Source organism: Grus americana, chromosome 24, assembly GCF_028858705.1.
Source record: "Grus americana isolate bGruAme1 chromosome 24, bGruAme1.mat, whole genome shotgun sequence".
Lineage (NCBI taxonomy): Eukaryota > Metazoa > Chordata > Aves > Gruiformes > Gruidae > Grus > Grus americana.
In genome coordinates this window covers 7,674,475-7,697,808 of record NC_072875.1, presented here as the reverse complement: position 1 = coordinate 7,697,808, position 23,334 = coordinate 7,674,475, and the positions used below count along the sequence as shown (strand labels likewise).

At 57.6% G+C, this 23,334-nt stretch overlaps 1 protein-coding gene across 18 annotated transcripts; it reads left to right on the top strand.

Annotated features, from left to right (window-relative positions):
* The first annotated feature begins 3,487 nt into the window (after positions 1-3,487).
* Positions 3,488-22,920, top strand: ST3GAL4 (ST3 beta-galactoside alpha-2,3-sialyltransferase 4). 18 transcript variants are annotated; one of them, XM_054803222.1, is made up of 14 exons: positions 3,499-3,575; positions 10,328-10,434; positions 12,945-13,014; positions 18,084-18,215; positions 18,724-18,802; positions 19,343-19,424; positions 19,962-20,042; positions 20,143-20,240; positions 20,630-20,690; positions 20,925-21,020; positions 21,112-21,301; positions 21,402-21,545; positions 21,669-21,812; positions 21,908-22,714. In XM_054803222.1, the coding sequence occupies exons 1-14, from the start codon at positions 3,573-3,575 to the stop codon at positions 21,992-21,994; spliced, it is 1,374 nt and encodes a 457-aa protein (XP_054659197.1). In that variant the 5' UTR covers positions 3,499-3,572; the 3' UTR covers positions 21,995-22,714. The 18 variants fall into 18 exon arrangements, with proteins under 18 accessions (XP_054659210.1, XP_054659197.1, XP_054659200.1 ...); XM_054803225.1 differs by lacking the exon at positions 18,084-18,215; XM_054803228.1 differs by lacking the exon at positions 10,328-10,434 and having other exon boundaries at positions 3,503-3,575.
* The last annotated feature ends 414 nt before the right edge of the window (positions 22,921-23,334 follow it).

The following is a 23,334-nucleotide window of genomic DNA, read 5'->3' as shown; positions in this document are numbered from 1 at the left end:
CTCTTTCAGTGAGATACCAACTTCTTCCTCACTGCTGGACTCTGTTTGAATGGGCCTCATGCCGTGATCTCCTGAGAGCTGCCCGCTACGGTGGGAAAAACAGCTTTCTACGTACAGGGAGAGGTTAGTCTGCCGAGCCAGCTGTTGCTTCCCCTGCATCTTCTCCGCCAGACACCGATCTCTGAAAGCTTCATGAGTTCTTGCTGCCAAAAAGGGTTCTGGTTTCTGGTCAGCCGGTAACCAGGGATGTAATTGCAGGAATCATCTCGCAGGCTACCCTAGTTATTTATTCCTTTCAACACATTGGGCTCTAAGGGTTGGTTTGGTTTTTTTTTTTTTTTTGCTGATGGTGGGAAAAAAAAAAAATAAGAGATGTGATTTGTTTCCAGGGCTGCTCAGCGTGCCACAGTGCTGCCCTGTGCTGGAGCAGTCTAGAGCCAGCTGGAGTGCAAGTAGTATCATCAGAGATGCCTGGAGCTTTGCTGGGCTCATCCGATTAATAAATATTCAGGTCAGGCAGTTCCCTGGTACCTTTCAGCAGCAGGGGAGAGACAGAGCACCTGGATTCAGCCACCTTTTCTTATTTCTCTGCAAAAATGCAATATGTGGTGAGAAAGCTGGGGCAGGGGAGGCTTTCCCTCTTGTTTCAGATCAACCCACCTCCCGAGCTGAGCACGTCTGGGGACGGAGGTGATGTAGGAGCTGGGGAGCTGCTGCAGGAGTGGATCTGGAGATGGTTAGCGTGTTTGGCTGTGCCCCGGCTCTTTCTATCCCTAGGATTTCAGTTGCTAAGGGAAAGGGATGATTTTTGTTCCATATCAGAGTGTTGTCAGTGCCAAGAGGTCTCCCTGGGTGAGGGACCACCATGGTTTTATGTGCCCACCCAGGGCAGCCCAGGAATGGAGAGATGGTTAAACAGCAGATGGGACCATCCTGTCACCCAGGAAGCTTCCCTGTTCTTCAGGTATTAAAAAAAAAAAAAAAAAAATCCTGTTTTGAAAATAGACTTTCTGAGGGCTGTGACAGATGCCCGAGCAGCACATCTTCTGCAGACCATCTGTCTGCTCCCGCCAGAGGAATTGTTTCTCCTGAGAGATGTGGAGCCCAGACCAGGGGCTGTCCCTGCCTGCCCCAAGAGAAGAGGGCAGGGGGATGCGTTTTGGTGGCTCTATGGCTGGAGCCTTCAAAGGGTTTATTGAAGTCCTGGGGCCAGCCTTGCTAAGCCAGACAGCGTTCCTAGGCTGTGGGGTGAGGAAGGGTGAACCTGAGGTGGTCGGCAGGACAAAGCCGGCTTGTGCTGGGCATGAATCGCCCCATTCTTGTCCCTCTGGAGCAGATGCTGCGAGCCTGGCCGAGGGCATCCCCCTCCTCCTTTATTAATAGATCTGTGCCCAGCCGGGGACTGCTTTGTCCTATAGTCGCCCTTTCGGGAGCGTTTCGGCTGTGGCGCGATGGCGTGAGGCCATCCCAGGATGGCAACATCTCTGCTCGTGCACTCGTGGGGCAAGAAAGCACGCCGGTTCCTCACTGCCGCAGCCGGGGCGTTTTCTAAACTGTTTTATCGGTGTGATTTCCAAATAGCTTTGGACTGGGTGATGGCGGAGCTCATTACAAATTCTCTTCTCAAACAGCCAGGATTTCCCCCCCCCCGCCTTTTTTCTTCTCCAAATTACTCGGCACTCATCATGCTGAATTAATCTAACTGGCAATTTATCCTTTGTAAATTAAATATTAGGGCAGGGCGTAGTCATTAGCGATGACTAACTATCCAGCAAGCGCTCGTGGCATTCTGCTAAGACAGCAAATACCCTTGCAAAGCGCGGTATTTTCCGGTCATGTCGTCTACTGGATCCGCAGTGGCCACTGGAAGCTCTTTGCTGGTCTTTGGGTCCACCCAAGGGGTCCCTTGGGAGATGGGTGACCCAAGGAGATGTGAGGAGGCAAGGCAGGCACCCCGTACCCGCCCCGCGGACGCACGACTGTGACGTCCTGAGGTTCCTGCAGGGTGGACACCACTGGTGGTCGCTGCTTGGCATGGGATCACTAAAGTTTCCCCAAACCTTGGTGAAGCTCAAGCCGCAGCGCTGAGAGCTCTCGGTGTGGAGATCCGGGCAAGGCGGCTCCAGTGGGGACGTGGAGCTGGAGCAGCCCCCTGACGCTGCGTCTGCATCTCTGCTGCTCTTGGTCCCATTGATGCTGCCATGGTGGGATGCTCTGGGATGGAGTCCATCACCCCAAAACCATCCAACCATCGCCAGCGGGAGGGAGCTGGAGACCGAGAAGATCCTGGGAAGTGAAGCTTTGCAGCCTCTTTTAATATTCTGTCTTGGGGGCATGGTAAAAATAGACATTTGGGATGCATTATTATTGCTGGAGTTTTATTGAATACTGTTTATTGTTTTCAGATGCAATAAACCTAGCAGGGGAACCCAAGAGACCGAAGGGTCTAAATATCCTTCAAGCAAATCCCAGCTCCCCCCCGCTGAGCTGCGGCCCCAATAATTACCCCGGGATTGTATGAGCTGGTGGCAATTAAAACCTAATTATGGCGAGCTTGCCTGTCACCAAGGGTAAAACTCTCTGCCCTCTTACCTCGCATCTCACCGGCAAGGAAACCCCATCCTGGGTAGGTTGAAGGACAAAGCCAGGATGCTCTTCAAATATTGATACGGTTGCTCAATTAGCCTTGGCAATACTGGAGCCATCAGCTCAACGAGTATTTTATCAATTAATAGCATTGGTGATGGACATGTCGGTCTTCAAAAGGGGCTGGTGCCTTCCAGGTTCCCGCTAACTCTTCCTTTCCAGCCTGGTAAAGGGGAATAAACTTTGCTGCCTTCAGCAACAAGCTGCCTGCTACCGGAGCCAATATTTCACGTTATTTCCCATGTAAAAATCAGCATTAATATCCGTAATTATCTCAGGGATTGGCAAAACCCCACCCTGGCGCAGGAGGGATGGATTTTGGACCGTGGAAATAAAAACCTCGAGGCGTCGGCTGCTGATTTTGGGTATCGTGATGATGGGATGGAAATGAAACCCCACGGGAGATGGCCGGGCATGGGGCATTCCTGCGGTGGGAATTAATTTCTGCAGGGGAAAAACCACCCCAAACCCGATATTGAGTTTTTTAAGCCAAACCTCTGCGCATCGTCCGGTGGTGCTTTGGCTGGCGGATTCGATGGGGGCACGGCGTGAACCCGGCGGGGAGAGCTTTGCCCCCCCCCCGCCAAAACGTGTTGGGAGCTGCTCTTATCTGGGGGGAGATTTGTGCCGGGGGGGGCTGAGCCCACCGCTGTGATTTTTGGGGGTCCGCTGGGTATGGAGGGGGGGGTAGGTGTCCCCACCTCTCCACTGCCGGGGGATGGGGGGTCCCCGGGTGCCTCCAGCTCCCGGGATGCTCTTCCCCTCCCTCCCTCCATCCCTCCCTCCCCCCCGGCCGCCCAGCCCGGCGCTGTGCGCAAGCGTGCCCGCTCCCCGCCCGCCCATCCCCGGGCCGGCTCCGGCATCCCGCACCGCTCCCCCCCCGCCCCGCATCCTCCCGCCGCCGCGGCCCCCCCCGCGCCCGCCCCATGGTGAGTCTGCAGCGTGGGAGGGGGGGTCCCCCCGTGTTCGTGTCTCGTCCTCCCCCCGCCCCGCCGTGTCCTGTAAAGGGGGTTTGCGAGCTGGAGGGGTTGAGCAAAAGGGGGGGGGGGGGAGAGAAAAAACCTGGTAGCTTTTTTTATTTTTGGGGGTGCTGGAGGGGGCGGGATGGGGGAGCTCCGCGCTGGGAGGGCGGTGGAACAGGCAGCGCTGCCTGCTCTGCGGTGCACAGGCAGGGTTTGCGGGGGGGGGGGGGGGGGGGATTTGGGCCGGGGGGACCCCCCGTTAACCCAAGCTTGGGCCCCCACCGGTGCATCCCACAGCATCGGCATCCATGCCTCGGCGAGCTCGACACACCACAAAGCGAGAAAGCGGCTTTATTTCTGATTTTCCTCCTCCCCCTCCCCCCCAATTATTATTTTTTTTTAAATTAATGTAATTAATTAGTGCCTGAGCATGGTTGAGCTTCCAGGTGGCGAGGCGTGCGCGGGCAGCGACGAGAGGAAAGCCCCGGCTCTTGCGATGCCCTTCTGGCCGCTGCCGCCCGATCCCCGGCAAAACAAAACCAAACCCCTGCGTCTGGCTGGGGAAAACCGGCCCTCGGCATCGCCCCTGCCCACGGGAACCCACCCCGAGACCCCCCGGCAAGAGAGGTTCTGGCATCTCCCGGTAGCGTGCGGGGGGCTTGTTTCGATGGGTATGTGCGATATTAACGCCTGGGTGCCGGTGCGAGGAAAGGAAAATCCTCCCGGAGGCCCCGGGGAAGGGAGGACGTGCCCCGTGTGCGGCTCAGGACGGTATTGCTCTCGCAGCGGTGCGGGCCGAGGATGATTTATTTAAGTGGTCTGAGCGTGGGGAGTTTTTTTCCCACCCCCGAGCATCCTCTGACCGGTTGCCAGATGCTCTCCGGTAGCGCGGTGATCCCAAAGGAGTAGGAGGGACCGATCCCGGTGGGGATAGAGCTGCCGGGAGCGGGATCCCGGCAGAGGATGCAGATAAACCCCATCCCAACCCATCGCGTGTGCTGCTTCTCCCACCGGACGGGCTCGTTCCCGGGGGGAGATGAGGATGCTTGCCCTAAGACAGCAGAAAAAGGACCAGCCGGACTTTGCCCTGCTGATCTTCCAATGCCAGGTCTTTGGCAGGGTGAGCCCATGGGGTTTTATTGTTCTGGGGAGCGGAGAACAAAGGAAAATCTTCCTCTGGGGGCTTTTTCGTACTTCTTGGCTTGGACATCACGCGTGGGATGTGTCTTTCCCCACCGGGTTAATAGAGCGATGCCCGCGCAGTCCTGATGCCCGGTGGGTTGCTGACTCCGGTTCCCATCTCTTAGTGAGACGAGCTCATTAAAGTCTCGCGGCAGAGTTTTTGGGAAAGCCCTGCTGAATTTGGCTGACTTCTCTGCCGGGCTCTCCCTCCGGCCGCTCTCTGATATGAAGAGGATGGTGATGGAGCAGAGGGATTACCTAGGCATTGCCACCTGCCTCTGCTCAGGCTTTCCATGGTGAGTGGCAGGACAGAGTGACACGGGACGGACACCCCGGGCAGGGCAGAACCCTGGACTGGTGACGGAGCCGAGGATTTTAAGCGTGCGTGAACCTTCTCCCTTTGCTTAGCGAAGAGGCTGGAGCAGGCGGGGGGTTCCGTGCCGGTCGCTGCTCTTGGGCTGGAGCTTTGGGGTCAGGGATCGGCCGTGCGGGGGGATGCACGGGGACTTCTAGCCGCAGTCAATTTGCGTTTCAACTCTGCAAAGTGCGTTGCAGCTCCCGTTGCGTTGCATCGCCGCTCTCCGTAGCGCGTGCCAGATCCCAGCCTGGGAAGAGCCAGGATTTTGAGCAGAGGACTCGGAGGTGCACCTATCCGAGGAGATGCCTCCTCCATCTCTGGTGCTGGCTGTCCTGCAGGCGTGAGGTCTCTTTTTCCTGGCTCCTAATGACATAGCCAACCTATAACGAACTCCTAACATCATTATAAGCTATAGGGTGGGATCGGCACGCTTTGCTGGACTCTCCCGAACCCTTGCGTTTAATTATCTGCATCGTTAGAGGGCTGCCTGCTCCTCCAGCTCCGGGCAGTGATTTAATAGCGACAGCTACAGCGATGCACCGAACCCCGTGAGGACAGGGGCCAAGGGCAAATGTAAAGGGGCAAGGAGAATGTAAATATAAGAGGAGGAACTGTCTGTCGACGCTAATTCTAAGGGATGTCCACCATGGAGATCTGTGCTCTTCCAGAGCTGGGACCGTAACAGCGACCAGAGCATCCTCCTGGTCCCTAGCCCACCCGTGGAGTCGAAAACCCACCCGTGGAGTGGAAACATCTGTTTAAGTCCCTTTTAAACAGCCATAATTACGTCTCCGAGCCTGTAGTTTTATAGCTTGTGCCATCCCCATGCTTGCAGCCGACATCCGAGGTGGGTGCCAGGCTGCAGGACGCAGGAATGCCCAGCCCAGGCCCTCTCCACCTCCCTGTTGTCAGGGCGTTTGGCCGACAGCGATTCTCGGGTTGAATCCCGCTAATTAGAACTAATTATTTGGCGATATCTCTAAATCCTACATATTCTATTGCTTATTCTCTTGTATAAGGTGCCGGTCCTGTCGCTTTAGGGCTGAGTATTTCAGAGCTGGTTCAGGCTAGAAATCTTGTTCTCAAGAGCTTTTCCTATAATTTTTTTTTTTAAAGGTAATTTTTTTTTCCCTTTTTGGTTGTTTTCTCTGGGTGTAGCATGATGGCTGCATAAGGAGTAGGGATGTGGTCCTCCTCCTGCACGGGTTGGCATCCCGATTTCGCCCGCATCCCTGTGGGGACCCCATCCTGCTCTCCCCACCCCGGGCTGGAGTCAGTGACTCTTGTACGATGCCGTTGGGGCACTTGCACAAGCAGTTTTGATTTTGCAGTGAGAAAAGGAAATGATCTGATGCTTTCACACCTCTCCCTGCAACTTCCGGTTCTCTTTTTTTTCTGGGTGTTTCTTCCCCTCTTGTGCTTGGACACCGGTGGCTTCTCTCTCCTCCGGCTGCGATCCTCATGTTTATTGAGCTTTTTCTAGGAAAATCCGACGTCTTCTTGGGAGGGAAAAAAAAAAAAAGAAAAAAAGCCCAGTTCTTGCTAATCTCTCTGGTTTCCAGCTGCTGACCCCTTGCATGTGACCGGGGTTGGGCTGGAAGGTTTCCTCAGAAGAAGGAGAAATGGGTTTGGCCTGTGGGGAACAGCGAAACCGGAGAAGGAGCTCCCTCCATCCCGGATTTGCTTTGGACCGGCAGATGCTTGGAGTGGTTTCGGGCTGGTGTGGGCCACGGTTCCTCTCCAGGATGTGTTTTGCCGTCTGCCGGAGGCCGCCGAGCTGCGGTGGATGCTGCTCCCGGCTGGTCCGGCTCTGCCGTGCCATGGAGCGGCGTGGGATGGTGACCTCCGAGCCGCTGGGAAGGTGGGTGGGAGCGACGGAGGTGGGAAGGATGTGGGCGAGTGCTTGCTTCGGGGCGTGGTGCAGCCAAAGCGGTAATTTTTGGGGAGCAGGATTTGGTAGGTGCTGACAGATGGAGCCGGATTCCGCACATCTCCCGTGGATCCTGTCCTGGGATAAATTGCTCTGTCACAAAGAGACACGGTCCAGGTTTGCCGACATCTCTTTGGTGGGATGCTCGGGACTTCTTGAGCACGCGAGCCGCCATGCAGGTGGTTTCTATTAATTACGCGCAAGTTATTTATGTAATATCGATGTGGGTGTTAACGTGCCGTCAGGTAGTTTTGGTTTTAAGGTGCGTATGTACGTGCTGGCCATGCGAAAGGGCACGGCGGAGATGCGGGGGTGGCCGGGGTCACCGTCCCAGCATGGCACGTGCTCTGCCGGGGTGTCCCGGGTGGGTTTGGCCACCCGTGGGTGTTGCTGGTCCCTGTCCCGTGGGCTCAGGGATGGCTGGAGGGGGTCTGGGGTGGAGGACCGCTCCGTCTAAGCTAGGATGGCATCCTCCATCAGCTCTTCCATGCCATCCCGAGGATGCTGGGATGCTCCTGGGCCACTCGAGGAGCATTGTGGGATGCAGCCTGTGCTGGTGAGGGATGCTCGGAGGTGGGATATGGCAGTCCCTTGGGATGGACGGTGCAGGGACGCATCAAAATGCACAGCAAGGCTATTTTAAACAACACAGTGCTGGGGGAGGACTCTCATCCCGGCACCACGCCTGTAAAATTATATCAACACATCTACGGAGATGTTTCTCCTCCTCTTTGGTTTTTTTTTTTGTGGGGTTTTTTTTTTTTTTAATTGCAAATCAGAATCAACCTAGATCACAAAGCTGCATCCAGGTAGGACTGAGCGGGGAGCTGGCTTCCTTTCCTTCGGTATTTGCAGGTTTAAAAATATATATGCTGAAGTTTGGGTTTTCTTTTTTTAATCCTGGGTCTGTGAAGGAGGCTTTAACCTGAGCTCACGCTGTTGGAATTCCCTGCTGCGCCTGGGAGAGGCTCCTCGCCTCCGATCGCTTCCAGATGCCGTTCCCGCTTCGGCTCTTCCCCTTGCAAAATGTCTCCCCCAGCTTGCCGGCAGCCTTGCCGAAGTTTTCCCGGCCGGATTCGGCATCCCGATATCCGGCAGGGCTGAGTCAGCTGAGCCTCAACTTTTTTTTAACCAGAGCGGGATCCCAGAGGTTGCAACTTGCACAAACCGGAGCCCCGGCCTCAGGTTTTGAGCCGCTTACGACATTTCCAGCGGGTGGGTTTTTTTTAATTTCCTTTAAAACCCCCCCCCAAAAAACCCCCAGCTGGGGTGGAGTTTGGGGCTTGGGGTCCCTGCTGCATCCCTTGCCTGTGCTGCCAACCGGGCAGAGCTTCTCTGAGCCCCGAAACGGGGGGAAACTGAGGCAGGAAAGCATCGAGCGGGAGTTGAGGATGCTTTAACCTGCAAACCTGCTGCTCTGGGGCTTGCTGGTGCTGGGTGTATGCTGCCAGCGAGCATCCCCGCGGCAGATAAGAAAACACCCCTCTCTGGGCATTAAAACCCCGTCCCGGCTGCTCCGCGGCCGTCGGGTTGTCTGATTCCCCCCCGGCGTGGGGTTCGTGGGGCGGGATTTCACGGCACGAGAATGGATCCAAACCCACCCGGGTTGGGGATGGAGGAGAGTGCTGGGGCGTGGTGGGCAAAAATGGGGTGGAAAGTGAGAAATAAGGGGGAAAAACGCAGGACTGAAGGAGGACCAGGGTGTGGGACGTGTCAAAAACTTAAAGGGAGCGAAGGGTTTTAGGGGTTAAATGTGATGCTGCCTTCCCTGAGCTGGGTTGAAGTCGAGAGCGAGGCATCGGGATCCGCTGGAACTCCTCGGGCCCATCCCTGTATGATAACCAGCGCCACTTCAAAACAAAAAATAGAAGCGGAAAAAAAAAATCATCACAAAGAGCCGTCTGTTCGTGCGCATACGGGCTCAACAGGTTCCTTCCCAGGTGGGGTCTGGGTAGCGAGCTCTGGTATTTGGGGTGGGGGCAGCCGAGGGTGGCCAGGAACTTTCAAAGCATGCTCTTTATGCAACAAAAAGTATGCAATTTGTCCTCAAAAATATGACCCCAGGCTCTCTGCTGCTGCGGGGTTTTTTTTTATCGGGGAGGGGGGGGGCAATGGCAGCTCTTAGAGCTTTCAGTGCAGGCAGGGCGGGAAGGTACAGGCGGCTCCTGATGAAGGGGGGGGCAGATTTTGCAATAAAAATAGGGGTAAAGACAAGAGTTTGGTGCCCTGGCAGCGGGTTAGGGGAAGGGGAGGAGAAAACCTGCCCCAAACCCCCGCATCCCCCCGCAAATTCGGCTTTAGCATCCTTACGGTCCTTCAGCCTCTGCCATGGAGTTCGGGCTTCCCAGGCCCCTTTGCTACTTTAATTAACAAAGTCGCTGCTTAATTCCAACTGCATTTACAAGTTAAATTGACAGATTATCTGTATTATGCAAACGCATATTTAAATCTTAATTATTTATTTGCTTGGCTCGCCTAAACGCGCGGGATGTCTGTAAATCAGCAGCTTTCAGCCTGGAGATGCTCTGCTCTTAGAAGCGTGGAATTTTGCTAAGAAATAAACCCAAAATAGGCCTTTTTTGTCTGATGGGTGATGCTAAACACCCCAGCCTGGAACTAGTGGTGATTTCTCGTGCTTATTTCTCGTGCTTATTTCTTCTTTTTTTATTTTTTTTGGGGGGGATGGAGGTTTACCATGGGAGACTTGTCCTTAAATAGCGGTCATTTATTTTTAGGTTGGTCGCTGCTTTGGATAATCCGGCTTGGCTGGGTAGCTTTGCTTTTCCTCCCATTCTTGGAGATTTAATAGAAAAAGGTTTATTAAATTATTTTGTTTTTTAATTAATATTTTAATAAAATAATTTAATAAATGTAGTAAGTGATTAATTTAATAGAAAAAACCAGCTAGAGTAGAGGATGAGGGTTCTGCTGGCGCGGCTCTTGTGTGCTCTCCTGGCCAGGGAGCATCCGCCGGGATGCTGGGGTGAGGACCGGCAGGGAAACCTCTACCGAAAGATCGCATCCCACCCCCGGAATTACACCTTTGGCTCAGCCGAAGGACGGTCGGGAAGCGGTTGGATTAACTCCCACTAAATACCTGCTGAATGAACAAGCTCCCGGTCCCGGGGCGATAGCGATCGGGGTGACGTGAGGGATGTGCCGGGCTTGGAAACACCTCGCTCGTGCCAAGTGGAGACGGTTTCTCCGGGGGAGGAGGATGAGCTCACCTGGATTTTATTCCCCTCCCAGCCCAGCTTTTGCTCTCTCCCGCCTCGGGAGGTAATTTTAACTGAGGGGGACCGGCGCCGGCGATGGAGCGCCGACGGACGGACGGACGGACGGCTGCCTTGCTTCAGGTCTGGCTGCTGGAAGGAGAGAGACGCCATCTCCATCTCCCCCCTCCTCCTTTTTAACAGCCCCCGGGGGGTTCCGGTCCGTGATGGGGGGACGATGATGGACGGGAGGGATTCGCCGGCTCGTCCCTGCGCCGCGCGTGTCCCCTCTTGCTTGTGCAAGTCCCAAAAATGCCCGTGTCCCCCGGGGATGCTCCCGCACCGGGGCCGAGCCCCGCGAAGGACTGATCCTGGCTGGCTTTAATCTTTAAGAGGGGAAGGGAGGCGGCCGTTGGGTTTTTGTTTTCTTCCGCCCAAAGCCACGAGCATCCTGGAGGGGAGATGCTGGGGAAGGTGGGCAGAGCACAAGGTGTCTTTTCCCTCCCTCAAATCACAAGGTGTCTTTTCCCTCCCTTGAATTTGGAAATCGCTATTTAAATGCAGGCGGTAGCTGGTAGGCAGGAGGGGAAACTGAGGCAGGTGGTGTCGCTGGGAGCCTGGGGAGGAAAAAGGAGCGAAATTCAGCTTGGTTAAGGGTTTTTTTTTTTTTTTTTTTTTGAGGGCTCTGGGATACGGGACGTTCATTTCCTGCTGGGATCAGCTGCCAGATGGGCTGAGCCGCCTGCGGCGAGCGGTGCAGACAGCAGCTCTCGACCTGGCAGACGCCTGAACCGCCATGGGGGTTTTTTTCCTGGACCTTGGGCTGGGAACGACCGCTTGCATCGGCTGGCGGTGGGGGGCTGCTCAGAGGCTGGGAAGCCATCCTGGGGACACCGGCGGCAGCGATCTGGCTCCTGCCTCTTCCAGTCGAGCTGGAAAGACCAGCTTCAGGCCAGCCCTCGGATCCTCCCCGCGTGCTGTAAGGGATCGCGTCTCCCGCTGATCCGGGGCTGCAGCATCCACCCGGGAGGATGCTGTGGGTGGGAGGCATCCCCTCGCCCACCCCCAGGCAGCTCTGAGCATCCTCATCCTCGTCTGTACGGGCACGGGCTGGTGCTGCGCCATGAAGGCCTTTAGCAGGAGCTCCCCAGGGGGAGTTTAACCTCGTTAGCAAATCCTATAATTCGCAACTCTAAAGAAAAAGGCTCCTCGTCAGCGGCGATGTTGGATGCTCCCATGGATTCAGGGCTGCTGGAAAGCCCCTGGTGCAGGAGGGTGAATTTTTTCTGGGCACTTGCAGAGCAGCCCCAGACGCATTTGGTTTGGCTGTTGATTGCCCCGAGCCCTCTGGTTTAATTGCTCCTCCCAGCAAACGGTGGAGGTGGGAGAGGATGGAGCGAGGGATGGAGCTGTCCCTCATCCTCCCAGGGCATCTCTGGAAAGTCTAGTCCCTGGGGAGAAGCACCCAGCACCAACGACAGGACAAAGCACCTCAGAGAGGCTCGGTGGTTTCCTTCCCCATCCCTGGCATGGGAACGCGCACTCTCTTTGTTAAAATTAACACAAAATTAAGAGCAAAGCATGCCTTGGGGAAGGCTTGCGCCGGCTTGGTGGTCCCCAGCATCTCTCACCTTTGCTTTTCCCAGCTGGAGGGGGGTAAGGAAACCCCCTGCCCTCCAGGGTTTCCCCTCAGAAGCAATTTCTCTGCCAGGCTTTGAGCATCAGCCGTGGAGACAGCACTGCTGGTCCCATCCAGGCCATCCCTCCCCATCTGCTTTGCCCTTCCTTGCACCAAACCAGGCTGCGACTGTTCCTCACAGGGTTTTTTGGGAAGAGCCATGACTCCTTCCGTCCCACGGGCATGGGAGGAAGAGCAAAGCTGACTGCTAACGGAGACAGCAGTGGGCTCACTTCACTTAGCCAACTCATTTTCCTCATCACACCCACCCTGCTGCTCATTAGCTGGGGTAATTAAGCTGGATGCAAAGTAACTGCCCTCACAGAGAGGTTTTTCTTTGAGAGGCAGCATGGCAGAGGGGTTTCTGCGCACAGCAGCTCCTCAGCAGGGCTTTTCCTTCCCCAAATCACAAGGACATTGCAGCACTGAGTGAGGATGCACAATTTGGAAAGTTTTGGGGGAAGAGATGCTGGAGACGTAGGGTTAAGGAGCATCCCCTGCGCGGGAGGGCAGGAGAGCTGCGGAGCATCCCAGGATAAGCAGGGCTGCATCCCTCTTTCCTTGGGAAAAGGCATCACCTGCTTCCTAAAAATCCAAGTGAGTCACCGGGGGGATTTCAGTGGGAAAGGCCAAGAGGCGTTGGGGAAACCTGTGGCGAGGTCCGGGCTCTGAACCGCCGTGCCTCCTCCTCCTCCTTAAAAGCAGCTGGGAGCCCAGCCCTGGGTGCTGCCAGCCCTGGAGGAGGTGGGTGGCTTCGTCGAGAGCGCAGACCTTCCCTGCGACACTCGTGATGGCTCCGTGAGGACCCGTCTGCCGGTCCCCTGGTGCTGGTTCCCTTCCCCATCGGTGCTGGGGGGGATCAGTAGGGATCCGCTGGATCCTCCCAGGGTGGGTGGCTGCGGAGGGGAGCGCTCCAACGCGCTGCTGGTGTGGGTTGCCGTGGCACTGAGGATGTTCTCCCTTTTCCCTTTGCCAGGGGAGGAGAGGATGGCCTCGTAGAGCCCGCCGAGTTCCTGCCTGCTCTGCCCGGACCAAGAGGACGGACCGTAAGTAGCCATGACCTCCTGCCGCCTTACTGCCGCCCCGACGGGGACCGGCTTCAGCCTCTCCTGCTGCCGGGAATGCTGGAAAAGGTCTCCCCGAGACGAGTGTCGTCCTCCCGGCGTGGCCGGTGGGGTTACCGGAGCATCGAGGCGACGCTGGGGGTGCAAAGCGATGGAGCGGGTTATTTTCTGGATACTTCCTCCACAGCCTTGAACGTGGGACAAGAGGGCAGGGGGATGCACAAGCGCTCCGGCGTAGGGACAGGGTGTGTGTGTGTGTAAACCCATCTGGTTGCCTCACCCCGGAGGTTTCAGGGCCGGAGGACTCGAGCTCAAGGGTGAGGTTCCCCTGAGGGTTGTGCTGCCCCAAAACCGGCTTGTTTGCTGGTGCAAACAGGAGGCGTGGAGGAAACGGCAGAGAAACCGCACGGCTGCTGCGGCCAGGGGGCTTAAGGTGGCGCTTGGAGCCTCGCAAAGGGCACGGCAACTGGGCAAGCGGCTTTTGAGCCCCCAAAAGGAGACCCCCGTAGTCAAAAGCTGCTGGGGATGGCAGCTGCCCTCAGGATAACTTGGCCCCGGGGCTTGAGACCCCTTAATTCCCCCCACTTTTCCCGGAGAGGTGGGGTTGAATCTGGGCATCGCTTGGGTTGGAGACAGGCTGGAGCACCTCGATGGTTTGGGTTTTCACCTCCCCGGCCCGTTTGCTTCCCCGCTGTAATGGAGTGGGTGTTCCCGGGGGAGCAGGCAGTGGGGAAGGGCTGCCTTCACCCTGCCTTCACCCCCCCAGCTTGCTATCTTCCCCTCCTTTCTGCTGCTTTTTCTTTTTTTTTTTTGGGGGGGGCGGGGGGGGTGTTAGACGGAAGTGTGGGTGCAAAGCTGCGTTGCCAAAGCCGCTCTCGCTGTTGCCGCCTGCATCCCCGGGCGGTCCCTGAGGATGAAGATGCCGGTGAGTAAACACGGCAACAAGGTGACGGCGGTGGCAAATAGGGGACCGGCCGGGGCAGGTAGGAGGAGGGGGTGGCCGGATCGACGGCAGGGGCTCGGCGGTGAAATCCCACGGGTATAAAATGGTCGCCGGTGGGTGCCCACCCTCATCTCGTTAGCGTGGTGCGGCTCAGCTCTCCTCCGGCAGCTTGGCTATAACCTCCGGATTGTAGCAAGCCACGTCTGCCGAGAAAGGGTCTGTATTTTCTTTTCTTAAATAGGAAGAGAGTGATTAAACCTATAGAATATAAATAATAATATATAACTTATAAGAACGTAGCCTAACGTGCCGAGGAGGAGCCCTGTAGCTCCTTTGGTGGCATGGGGTTACCCCGGAGGCACGGGATGCTCGGGTATACCCACGCAGCTGGCGTTTTGGGGCCGTAGGAAGGGATTCGGGTCCCATCCCTGTGTTCTTCCTGCTGCAGGGATGAAAAACAAAATAATGGGAAAGGAGAGGATGGTGGCAGCGCCGGCCTGAGTCGGATTTTAGCTCCCAAGCACGTGCCGAGCACTAACCGACAGTGCCGCGGAAAGGCGGGAGCAGCCCGGATTTATTCTGGGGACGTGCTGCCGTGGAAATACTTGTCCTACCTGAGGTTATTTGCTGTTGCCACCTCTAAAATTGCACCCTCGTAATGGGTAAATGTTTTGTTAAGGCTTACATGCCAATGAAGGGGGGTTTTTCCCTATCATAAATCTTTGGCCAGGTTATTGTGTATGCCTAAGATACCACGGGCAACGGAAATGGCGCTGCCTCTCCTATTAAGAGGTGATTAAGATTCCTTTAAAGTGACTTACAGGGCTCTTAGAAGAAGATAAACAGGGGTATTGGCGGCACGGGCTGGCTGTCTGCGCCCTCGACGGGGCGATGTCTGGCGTTGAACGGGATTGATTTTTGCATTGCCGCGTCCCGATGACCTTCTGCATCCCCTTGGTCCTGCTCTTGCAATTGCTCTGCCCTGCTGATTTTTTTTGGCTAGTGCGGGCAGCCCTGCCTGCACCCACAGCATCCCCGGTCCCTTGGAGGGGATCAGATCCAGACCCCGCTGCCTTTTGGGCTCGCGACGGTGGTCGTTAGCAATCCCGCGAGGTTTTTCTCCCCTCTGTGGGTCTCGGTTTTCTTCCCAGCTTGGAAAAAAATAAATAATAAAAATCCCCGAGCACCTGGAGCTCACAGCAGCCAGGGCAAGGAAGCTTTGGGATGCCAGGCGGAGGATTTGGGCACCTTTGATGCTCTGCCAAGCCCAGGCAGTGCCTGGAGTTGGCCGGATGCTTTCCCCGGAGGATCGCCCCCGGCCACCTCCCAGGTTGCGTTCAGGCTCCGGCACGCGATGGTTTTGCCAAGGTGGGATGCGGCCAAGCCGGTGTGGGGGGCACGCTGGCATCTGCCAGGCTCCCCCGGCAATCCCAGCCCTACCGCGTGGAGAAAACCTGTGGGATGGGGGCTTGCGAGATCCCGGGGCTGTAAACTGCTTCCCTGGGGGTCGATCCTGGTCGTTGTCCTCCAAACGGAGTGCGGGATCCATCCTGCTGTGCCCTGCGTGCCCGGAAGGCTGGGGCGGGGGGGTGGTCTGTGCTGTCCCGCCTGGCCGGCTGGCTGTCTCCCTTCGGCTCCCGCTGCCAGGAGTGAATCCCGAGGGATTGCCAGCGCATCCCGTCCTCGGGCGGGATCCCTTGAAATCCAGCTCTGCTCCAGTTAAAAATAAATGCATGGGGGGTTGTGTTTGGGGAGGCGAACCGTCGGAGATGCTCGTTCTCTGACGAGCGTCCTTCTCGGCCAGGGAAGCTGGACCGAGCCTCGGGCGGCTCCGTGCCCCGGGGATGCGCGGGATGGGATGGTGTGAGCACGGGACAGGTGTGTCACGCTTCGGATTCCCAATCCGTGCGGTACCACGGAAACAGAAAAGTGCCGAGAGCTTTTTCTGGGTGGTCTGCTGGCCCACGGGCGCTTTGCCAGGGTGGCAGCGGGTGCCTGTGGTCACCGTCCGCCCGCGCTGGGATGGGGCGGGGGGGATTTATAATCGCTTGCTCTGGGGGCTTTCCTGGGACGCGGTGAAACTGGGAGGTGAAACCCTGCTCTGGATCCGAGGGAGACGGGGAAACTTGGCGAGGAGCTTTGCAGCATCCCAGAGACAGGGCTCTTTTTTTTTTTTTTTTTTATTTTATTTTGGAGAAGGGGAGACCTGCCTGTGAAGACGTGGCAGGGCTTTTAACTCATTTATGCAGGGATAACACTCAGCCCGGGGGTGCTGTGGAGGTGCGCTGCTCAGACATCAAAGAGAGGGGCTTTTTGGGTCGCTTCTTCCAAGCGTGGGGAGCTGAATCCGCCCGGGACTTTCCCCCCAGCTGCGGGGCTTGGCTGGGGAGGTGATGCCCTGGACCAAACCCTGCCATGAGAGGGGCGAGAGCCGAATCTTGCCCCACGGGAGGGGGATGCAGGATCCTTTAGCATCCCTCCCTCCATCGGCTCTGTGAGGACAGGGGGGGAGTTCAGATCTTCCCCGCTTTAAGCAGCCGCTCTGGTTTGGGTTGCAGATCTGGTAGCACAAGGCAGGGTTTGGAGGGGGAGAATTAATTCCAAAAGCACCTTTGCCTGGGTGTGCTCTGTTTTGCTCCGCGTTCTCTGAACGCTTCACTAAATAACGTTTGTTTTCCTCAGGGATTAACAACTGTTTGTCTTAGATAAGTTTTGCATCAGGCCCAGCTTGTGCGTACAAGCCTGGGAAAAGATCATAAAGCCTTCAAAAAAAAAAAAAAAGAAAAAAAAAGCTGGTATGTAAAAGCAAACACCGGGGGTGAGAGTGGATTTTCCCAGTGTCTGAAGCTGGCAGGAGGGGCAAAGCGTGTTTGGTGGGAAGCTGGGCTGGGTGTTTTGGCACCCAAGAAGAGAGCTGGGGGCTGAATTTGGTGCTGAACTCAGGTCCCGATGCCTGGCAGCACCCCAGCCCTGGGCGAGCGGGGGTGCTCAGGCCCCCGAGGAGCATCGCCGGCCTCTGGCTGTGGCCAGTTTTGCTAGGGGAAGAAATACCAAATGAGAAGACACAAGCTGTTTTTTACTTCCCCTAATTTTATTTTTTTCAAGCAAATATAAAGGGGCGAGACCCCCCCAGCTCCTCATCCCTGTTTGTTCCAACCCTGGAAGACGCAATCCTGGGTTTAATCTTCCCGTTCCTTCCCAAGCCGGGAGCGACTCGCAGAGCCAGAAATAGCGATGGTGGATGAGAGCCGGGGTGTAAATCGGGGTGGGGGGGGGCAGCTTTTGCTTCCCCTTCCTGGGGTCCCCAGGCGATGGCGGGGCCGAGCCCGGCATGATTCACCAGGAAGGGGTTTGATGTCCGTGTTTTACGTCCGTGTTTTACGGAGGAGAAGTGGTTCGGGGGGGGACGACATGGGTGCTTTCCCAGGGCACCACCTCACCGGTCCCCATCCCTCTGCTTGGCTGTCAAACGGACGCAGTTTTGTTTGCTTTGTATCCCGTCCCGTTGCTCGTAGCATGGTTTAATTGCCCTTAATTCCCTTTTAATTGCCCTTCCTGCCATTTTTAATTAATTGCCCTTCCTGCCCTTTTTAATTTTGGGAGCCGGTGATGAGGAAGGGAAGAGCCTGGCTCTCGCGGGACCAGCTTTGGTCCCGTTCCTCCTCTTTCTTGATATGTTTTGCCCCAAAAGCTGCCGCTCTTGACTCATTCTTGATATGGCCCTGTCAGGTGCCGGGTGCCGGGTTCATCAACGGTGCTTCGTTAGGCAGGGTGGGGTGTTGAGATGGGTGTCCCCCCGAACAAGGTGACTAATCCCCGAGACCAGGATTTCCATCGCCCAGCCCGGGCGTGAACCTTTCCTCTTGGCTTGACATTTAACACCTCCTCGCCCTCTCCTCCTCTGAGACGTGGCTGAGCCGGAGCTGGGAGCAGCTCGGTTACGTGGTAGCAAAGCCAAGTCTAACTGAGCCGGGCTTAGAGGAGGATTCATCCTCAGGGAGCAAAGTCTCCCGTGTACTCCAAAACTTCTCCCACCCGGTAAGTTAATTTTCCACCCTGGTTGTTTTGCAACGGGATGGGGTGGATCCGACTACGGCTCTTTTTCCAGGAGCGAGAGGTTTCGGAGAAAGAAAAAAGTCGCCCTGCTTCCCCAGCCGGCATTGGTGCGTGCGTTAAGCTTGCGGCGTCCCCCTTTCCCCGGGCCGGGATGGGTGAATCGAAGGTGTTGGAGGTTCCCCAAGTACGTGATGTTCTTTGCTTTGATCCCGCTCGGCTGCTCCTGTCCTTTCTGCCCGGCTCGGTGGCGGTGGCGGCACGGTTGGCTTCGTACCTGCGGTGGCTTGAGCCAGGGCTGGGCTTAAAATCTTCCCCCCAAAGTCATCGCCTTGGGTGTTGATTTGGGTGCTTTGGGGTTTTGCAGTTGAAACCCCTCCGGGGGCTCGTTCTTTCCTCTAATTCACTTTTTTCCTTCGGAATTTCGGTGTTTAACCTGTATGGCCGGGGCTCCTTGGGAACTGCGGCTGCTTGCCTGGCTTTTATAAACTCCGTATAAATCAAACCTTTGGCGGCTGCGGGGCAGAGAAATGTGACTTTAAATAGACGTAAATCCCCTGCGGAACCCTCGCACCCACTCATCCGGAGGTGTGGATGGGGCAAGCGGGGGGCGATGCCTCTCGGACAGGGTTTTTGGGGGTGGCTCCGATGGGTTTTGACCTCCTCTGATGCCTTTCCCTCTTTTCCTGCTCCAGGTGACCGGCGGCAGCCGCGATGAGAGCTCCGGCCCTCGCCTGATGCCTCTCCTGCTGATAAAAATGATCAACAAGTCTCGTGAGTCCCACGGTGGGGGGGGTCCCGTCTCCCTCTTCCCAAGCTGGGATGGGGGTCCCGGGGGGATTTACATGTGGAATTTGGGCTTTGGGGGTAGGATGCCGCTTTACACCAGTTGGCAGGTGGAGTATTGGGGCGAAGTCGCGGCGGGGAGGGTGATTTTCGGGGTCCTTGAACCTGCGGGCTTGGGCAGCCGGTAGCCCTCGGGCTTTGCGGCGGAGGCACCCGGAAAGACGGATGTGTTTGTGTGGCCTTTGACGCAAGGCGGGCAGGAGGAAACGGCACGGTGGCTTTTGGAGCTGGGACAAAACCACCCCGGGCCCATCTCGGAGCCGCTCCTCTTCTTGGGGACGGACCATGCCAGCCAGGCCCCTGCCGCTCCCTGGGCTTTGCTGGGCACGGCTCCGCAATCCTGGATCTGCCAGGACGTCCCTGGGGGGGGGCTGCAGGTCCCCAACATCCGATTATCCAAACCCCCGGTACCGGCTTGATGGTGGGTTTGTTTTTTTTTTTTTCTTTCCCCCCACTCTGGGCACACAGGAGGGAAGATACTCGGGGTGCTGGCGCTGTTTCTGGTGATGGTTTGGTACTCGATCTACCGGGAAGACAGGTACATACAGCTGTGAGTGGCTTTTATTAAAATTTAAAGGACCTCCTGCCCTTCTCTTCACTCTCGGGGAGGCGGCATCCTCCCGTCCGTCCCACGCAGGGATGCCGGAGCATCGTCTCGCCGGATCCTGGGGGACCGGGGAGGTGGCAGCAGCCCCGGCTGTTGCCGGAGGAGGGGGGACACGATGTGAGGTTGCCCCTTGGCGCACGTTGGCAGTCGGGCTCTGTGGGGTTTCTGGCGAACGCCGGTGTTTTTCTGAGCCCGGGAGGAAGGGAAAACCCTGTTTTCTTCCCAGTCCCGGCGATGCTGATGGAGATGGGGAAAGCAGAGAACGTGAGGTCTATGAGCAGGGCGAGAGAGACCTCTTCTGATGCAAGGCGGCAAGCCCAGCGATTAAACCCCAAAACCTGGCCGGCACTATCCCTGGCGCTGCCGGCACGGCCTGAATCCCACCACGGCGGTGCCGGAGCCCCGTTTGCTGGGAGGGGGCTGCAGAGGAGAAGGCATCGTGGTTTAATTTTTTTTTTTTTTTAACCTCTTCCTTCACAGCTTTTATTTCCCTGTGCAAGAAAACAAGACGATGTGTCCCCTCGGGGAGGTGGAAAAGAAAGCGGCGCAGCTCATCGGGAAGTGAGTATTGGGATTGGGAGCCAGGATGGGGGACACGGAGCCAGAACGGCCCCCAGGACCCCCCTCGTCCCGCTCTCACCGGCCCTTTGCTCCTCGGCAGCTACACGAGGGACCACCCGCTCTTCTTGCAGCTGAAGGACTATTTTTGGGTGAAGACGCCGTCGCTCTACGAGCTGCCCTATGGCACGAAAGGAAGCGGTAAGCCTCAGCAGCGCTCGCTGGGGTTTCTGTCTGTCTGTCCTGCCCCACTTTAGAAGCTTGCCTCTTCTTGAGAACAGCTGCAGGTTCATCCCTTTATTTTGGGGATGGTGAGACCGTTTCCTTTTTTCTTCCCTCTCAGCAAGTTGTTTGCTTAATTTTTTTTTTTTTTTAATTTTTTAGACTTTGCAGCACGTACCTACTTGCCCTGGGCACGTGTGGTCCCTATAAAAGGGGTTTGGGGTGGGCCAGGCTTTACTAAGCCCCAGCGCAGGATTATCTGCCCAGGGCTGGGGGGAGCTGGGATTAACGGCAGGAGGAGATCTGGCAGGGATGGGGCGATGGGCAGGAGCCGCCTCGCTTATCTTCTCCTCGCCCTTGCCTTGCAGAAGACGTCCTCCTGCGTTTGCTGTCCATCACCCACTACTCCCTGCCTGAGAGCATCCAGAGGTAACGCCGGGGTGGGTTTGGGGGCTTTTCTCTCTTTCTCGTCATTGTTGGGGGTGGAAATGTGCACGTTGTGGGCCCAGGATTTGGTGAAATGAACCTCTGCGACCCAGGGATGGTGGATGGGCCATGGGAAGCTTTGTGGACTGGACAATGCAGGGTCAAACCCCACCTTGGGGGTTAAAACCACCGCGGTTTCAGAGCAGGGCTGGTTGAGACGGGGCTTTTCTCTCGCAGCCTGAAGTGCCGGAGGTGCGCGGTGGTGGGCAACGGCCACCGGCTCCGCAACAGCTCCATGGGGGAGACCATCAACACGTACGACGTTGTGATCAGGTAAGGCCCCACCGATCCGTCCCACCGATCCCTCCCCGCTGCCAACCATGGATGGGGTCGATGCCTCTGATGTCCCCATGTCCCCCCCAAGGTTGAACAATGCACCGGTCCATGGTTACGAGCAGGATGTGGGCTCCAAGACCACCATGCGCCTCTTCTATCCCGAGTCAGCCCACTTCAACCCCAGGACGGAGAACAACCCCGACACGTTGCTGGTGCTGGTGCCCTTCAAACCCATGGACTTCCAGTGGATGGAGGCCATCCTCAACGACAAGAAGAGGGTAAACGTGGTGGGGAACCGTGTCCAACCCTCATCCCACCCCACCCCAGGGACCTACCTCCCTTATAGGGACAGCACCGGACATCTCCGTCCTCTCGTAGGTGCGGAAAGGGTTTTGGAAACAGCCCCCGTTGATCTGGGATGCCAACCCCGAGCGAGTGCGCATCCTCAACCCTTACTACATGGAAGTAACTGCTGCTAAACTGCTCAACCTCCCCATGAAGCAACCACGGAAGGTCAAACAGGTAAGGGGTGGGGATGGCGGGGCTCCCTGCACCCCCCCGAGGGGTGATACCCTTCCTGGTACCCCTGTGCAGCTTACGGGTGGCCATGGCTCCACGTGCAGCTTCTCCTCCTCATCCCCCCAGAAACCCACCACGGGGTTGTTGGCCATCACCTTGGCGCTGCACTTCTGTGACCTGGTGCACATCGCGGGCTTCGGCTACCCCGATTCGGCCAACAAGAAGCAGACCATTCACTACTATGAGCAGATCACGCTCAAATCCATGGCGGTGAGTATCTACCCCCCCCACACTTTTTGTCTACATTACCCCCATTTTTTGCCCTGGTGTGGCCCTGGTGTCACCGCCTGCTCCCCGTCCCGCAGGCGTCGGAGCACAACGTCTCGCACGAGGCCGTGGCCATCAAGCGGATGCTGGAGCTGGGACTGGTCAAGAACCTCACCTACTTCTGAGGGCACAGGGGCTGCGCAGGGACAGCGTCCCCCCCCACGTGGAGGGGGGAGCACGGCGCCGGCACGGCCGGAGCAGAGCGAGGGCAGAGCATCCTCCTCGTCCTGGGACTCATGGAGCGAGCAGGGATGGGGCTTGGGGGGTCCGTGCTGGACCGCGGGTCCCCCCCCAGGGAGGGCGGTGGCTCTTGGGGGGCGCAGGGAGCCCCGTGGGGCCGTGGTGTCATGGCCGGCGCCTTTTCCTACCGACACACTGAAGCTACCGAGGACCCGGAGGGGATTTTTGGGGTGGGGGTCCTCCCTCCCAGCGGGCCTGGGGGGCAAAGGGGGGGCAGGAGCCCTTGCCCTGGGCTTTCTCTTTCCCTTAATTCCTTTTGTTTGGACGAGGTCCCTGCTGAGGGGCTGATTTTGGGGGTCCAGGAGCCCCCCCCAGGGAGCAGGAGCCTTTGGGGGCCCACGTTGCCTCCCTGCTGCCCTGTTCCCCCCACCCCAGTATTTAATTCCTCCCTTTTTTTTAAAGTTTTCTTTTTACTGGGCAGCCCCCTCCCATGCCTTAGCGCTGGCGCGGGAGCTTGCCCCCACAGCCCCCCCCCCCCCCCAGCGGGGTCACCCCAGGGTGCCTGGCCTTGGGGTCTGCTGGGGCCCTTCGGAGGGGGGGCATTTAATTTAATTAATTTAAAAGCTTATTTATCGTGGAGCCTCCCCTGGGGCGTGTGTTGGGGATGAGTGGCCTGGGGTGGGGGGCTAGCGGGGTGCTTGGCTCCAGGGGGATGGGGTTTGGGGGTGTCCGTCCCCCCCCAGGAGGGGGCTGAGCGGTGCCTGCCCTGGCGCAGGGTCCCCTCTGCCCCTGGGGGGGCACTGGGGGTGCGGGGGGTCCCTGCAGCCTGTGGATGGGGGTGTCAGGAGCTCCAATAAAGGTCCTGGTGAGGCTGGGCCGGGTGCTCCTGGGCTGGGGGGGCTGAGGGGGGGTTTGGGGTGAGCGTGGGTGGGGGGTGTGAGGGTGAGTGCCTCCGCACGCGGGAGGGGGTGAGCGTGAGCGAGCCGGGGGCGCGAGGGGCCGGGTGTGAGCGTGCGGTGGCACAGCAGGGAGGGGAGCGCAGGCGTATGCTGGGTCGGGGGGAGCGGGGCCCCCCCACTGTGTCCCCATGTCCCTGTGCGTGCCTGTGCCGGGGTCCCTGGGCCGTGCCCGTGACACCCCAGCTCTGGCTCCTGCGCTGGGGCTTTCGGGGGGTTCCCCCCCGCCCTGTACCTCAGTTTCCCTCTGCCGCCACGCCCCCAAAGTGGGGTCCCTTCCCCCCACGGCCCCCCTGAGCTCCGGGCCGGGTCCACGCCGGGGCAAAGCG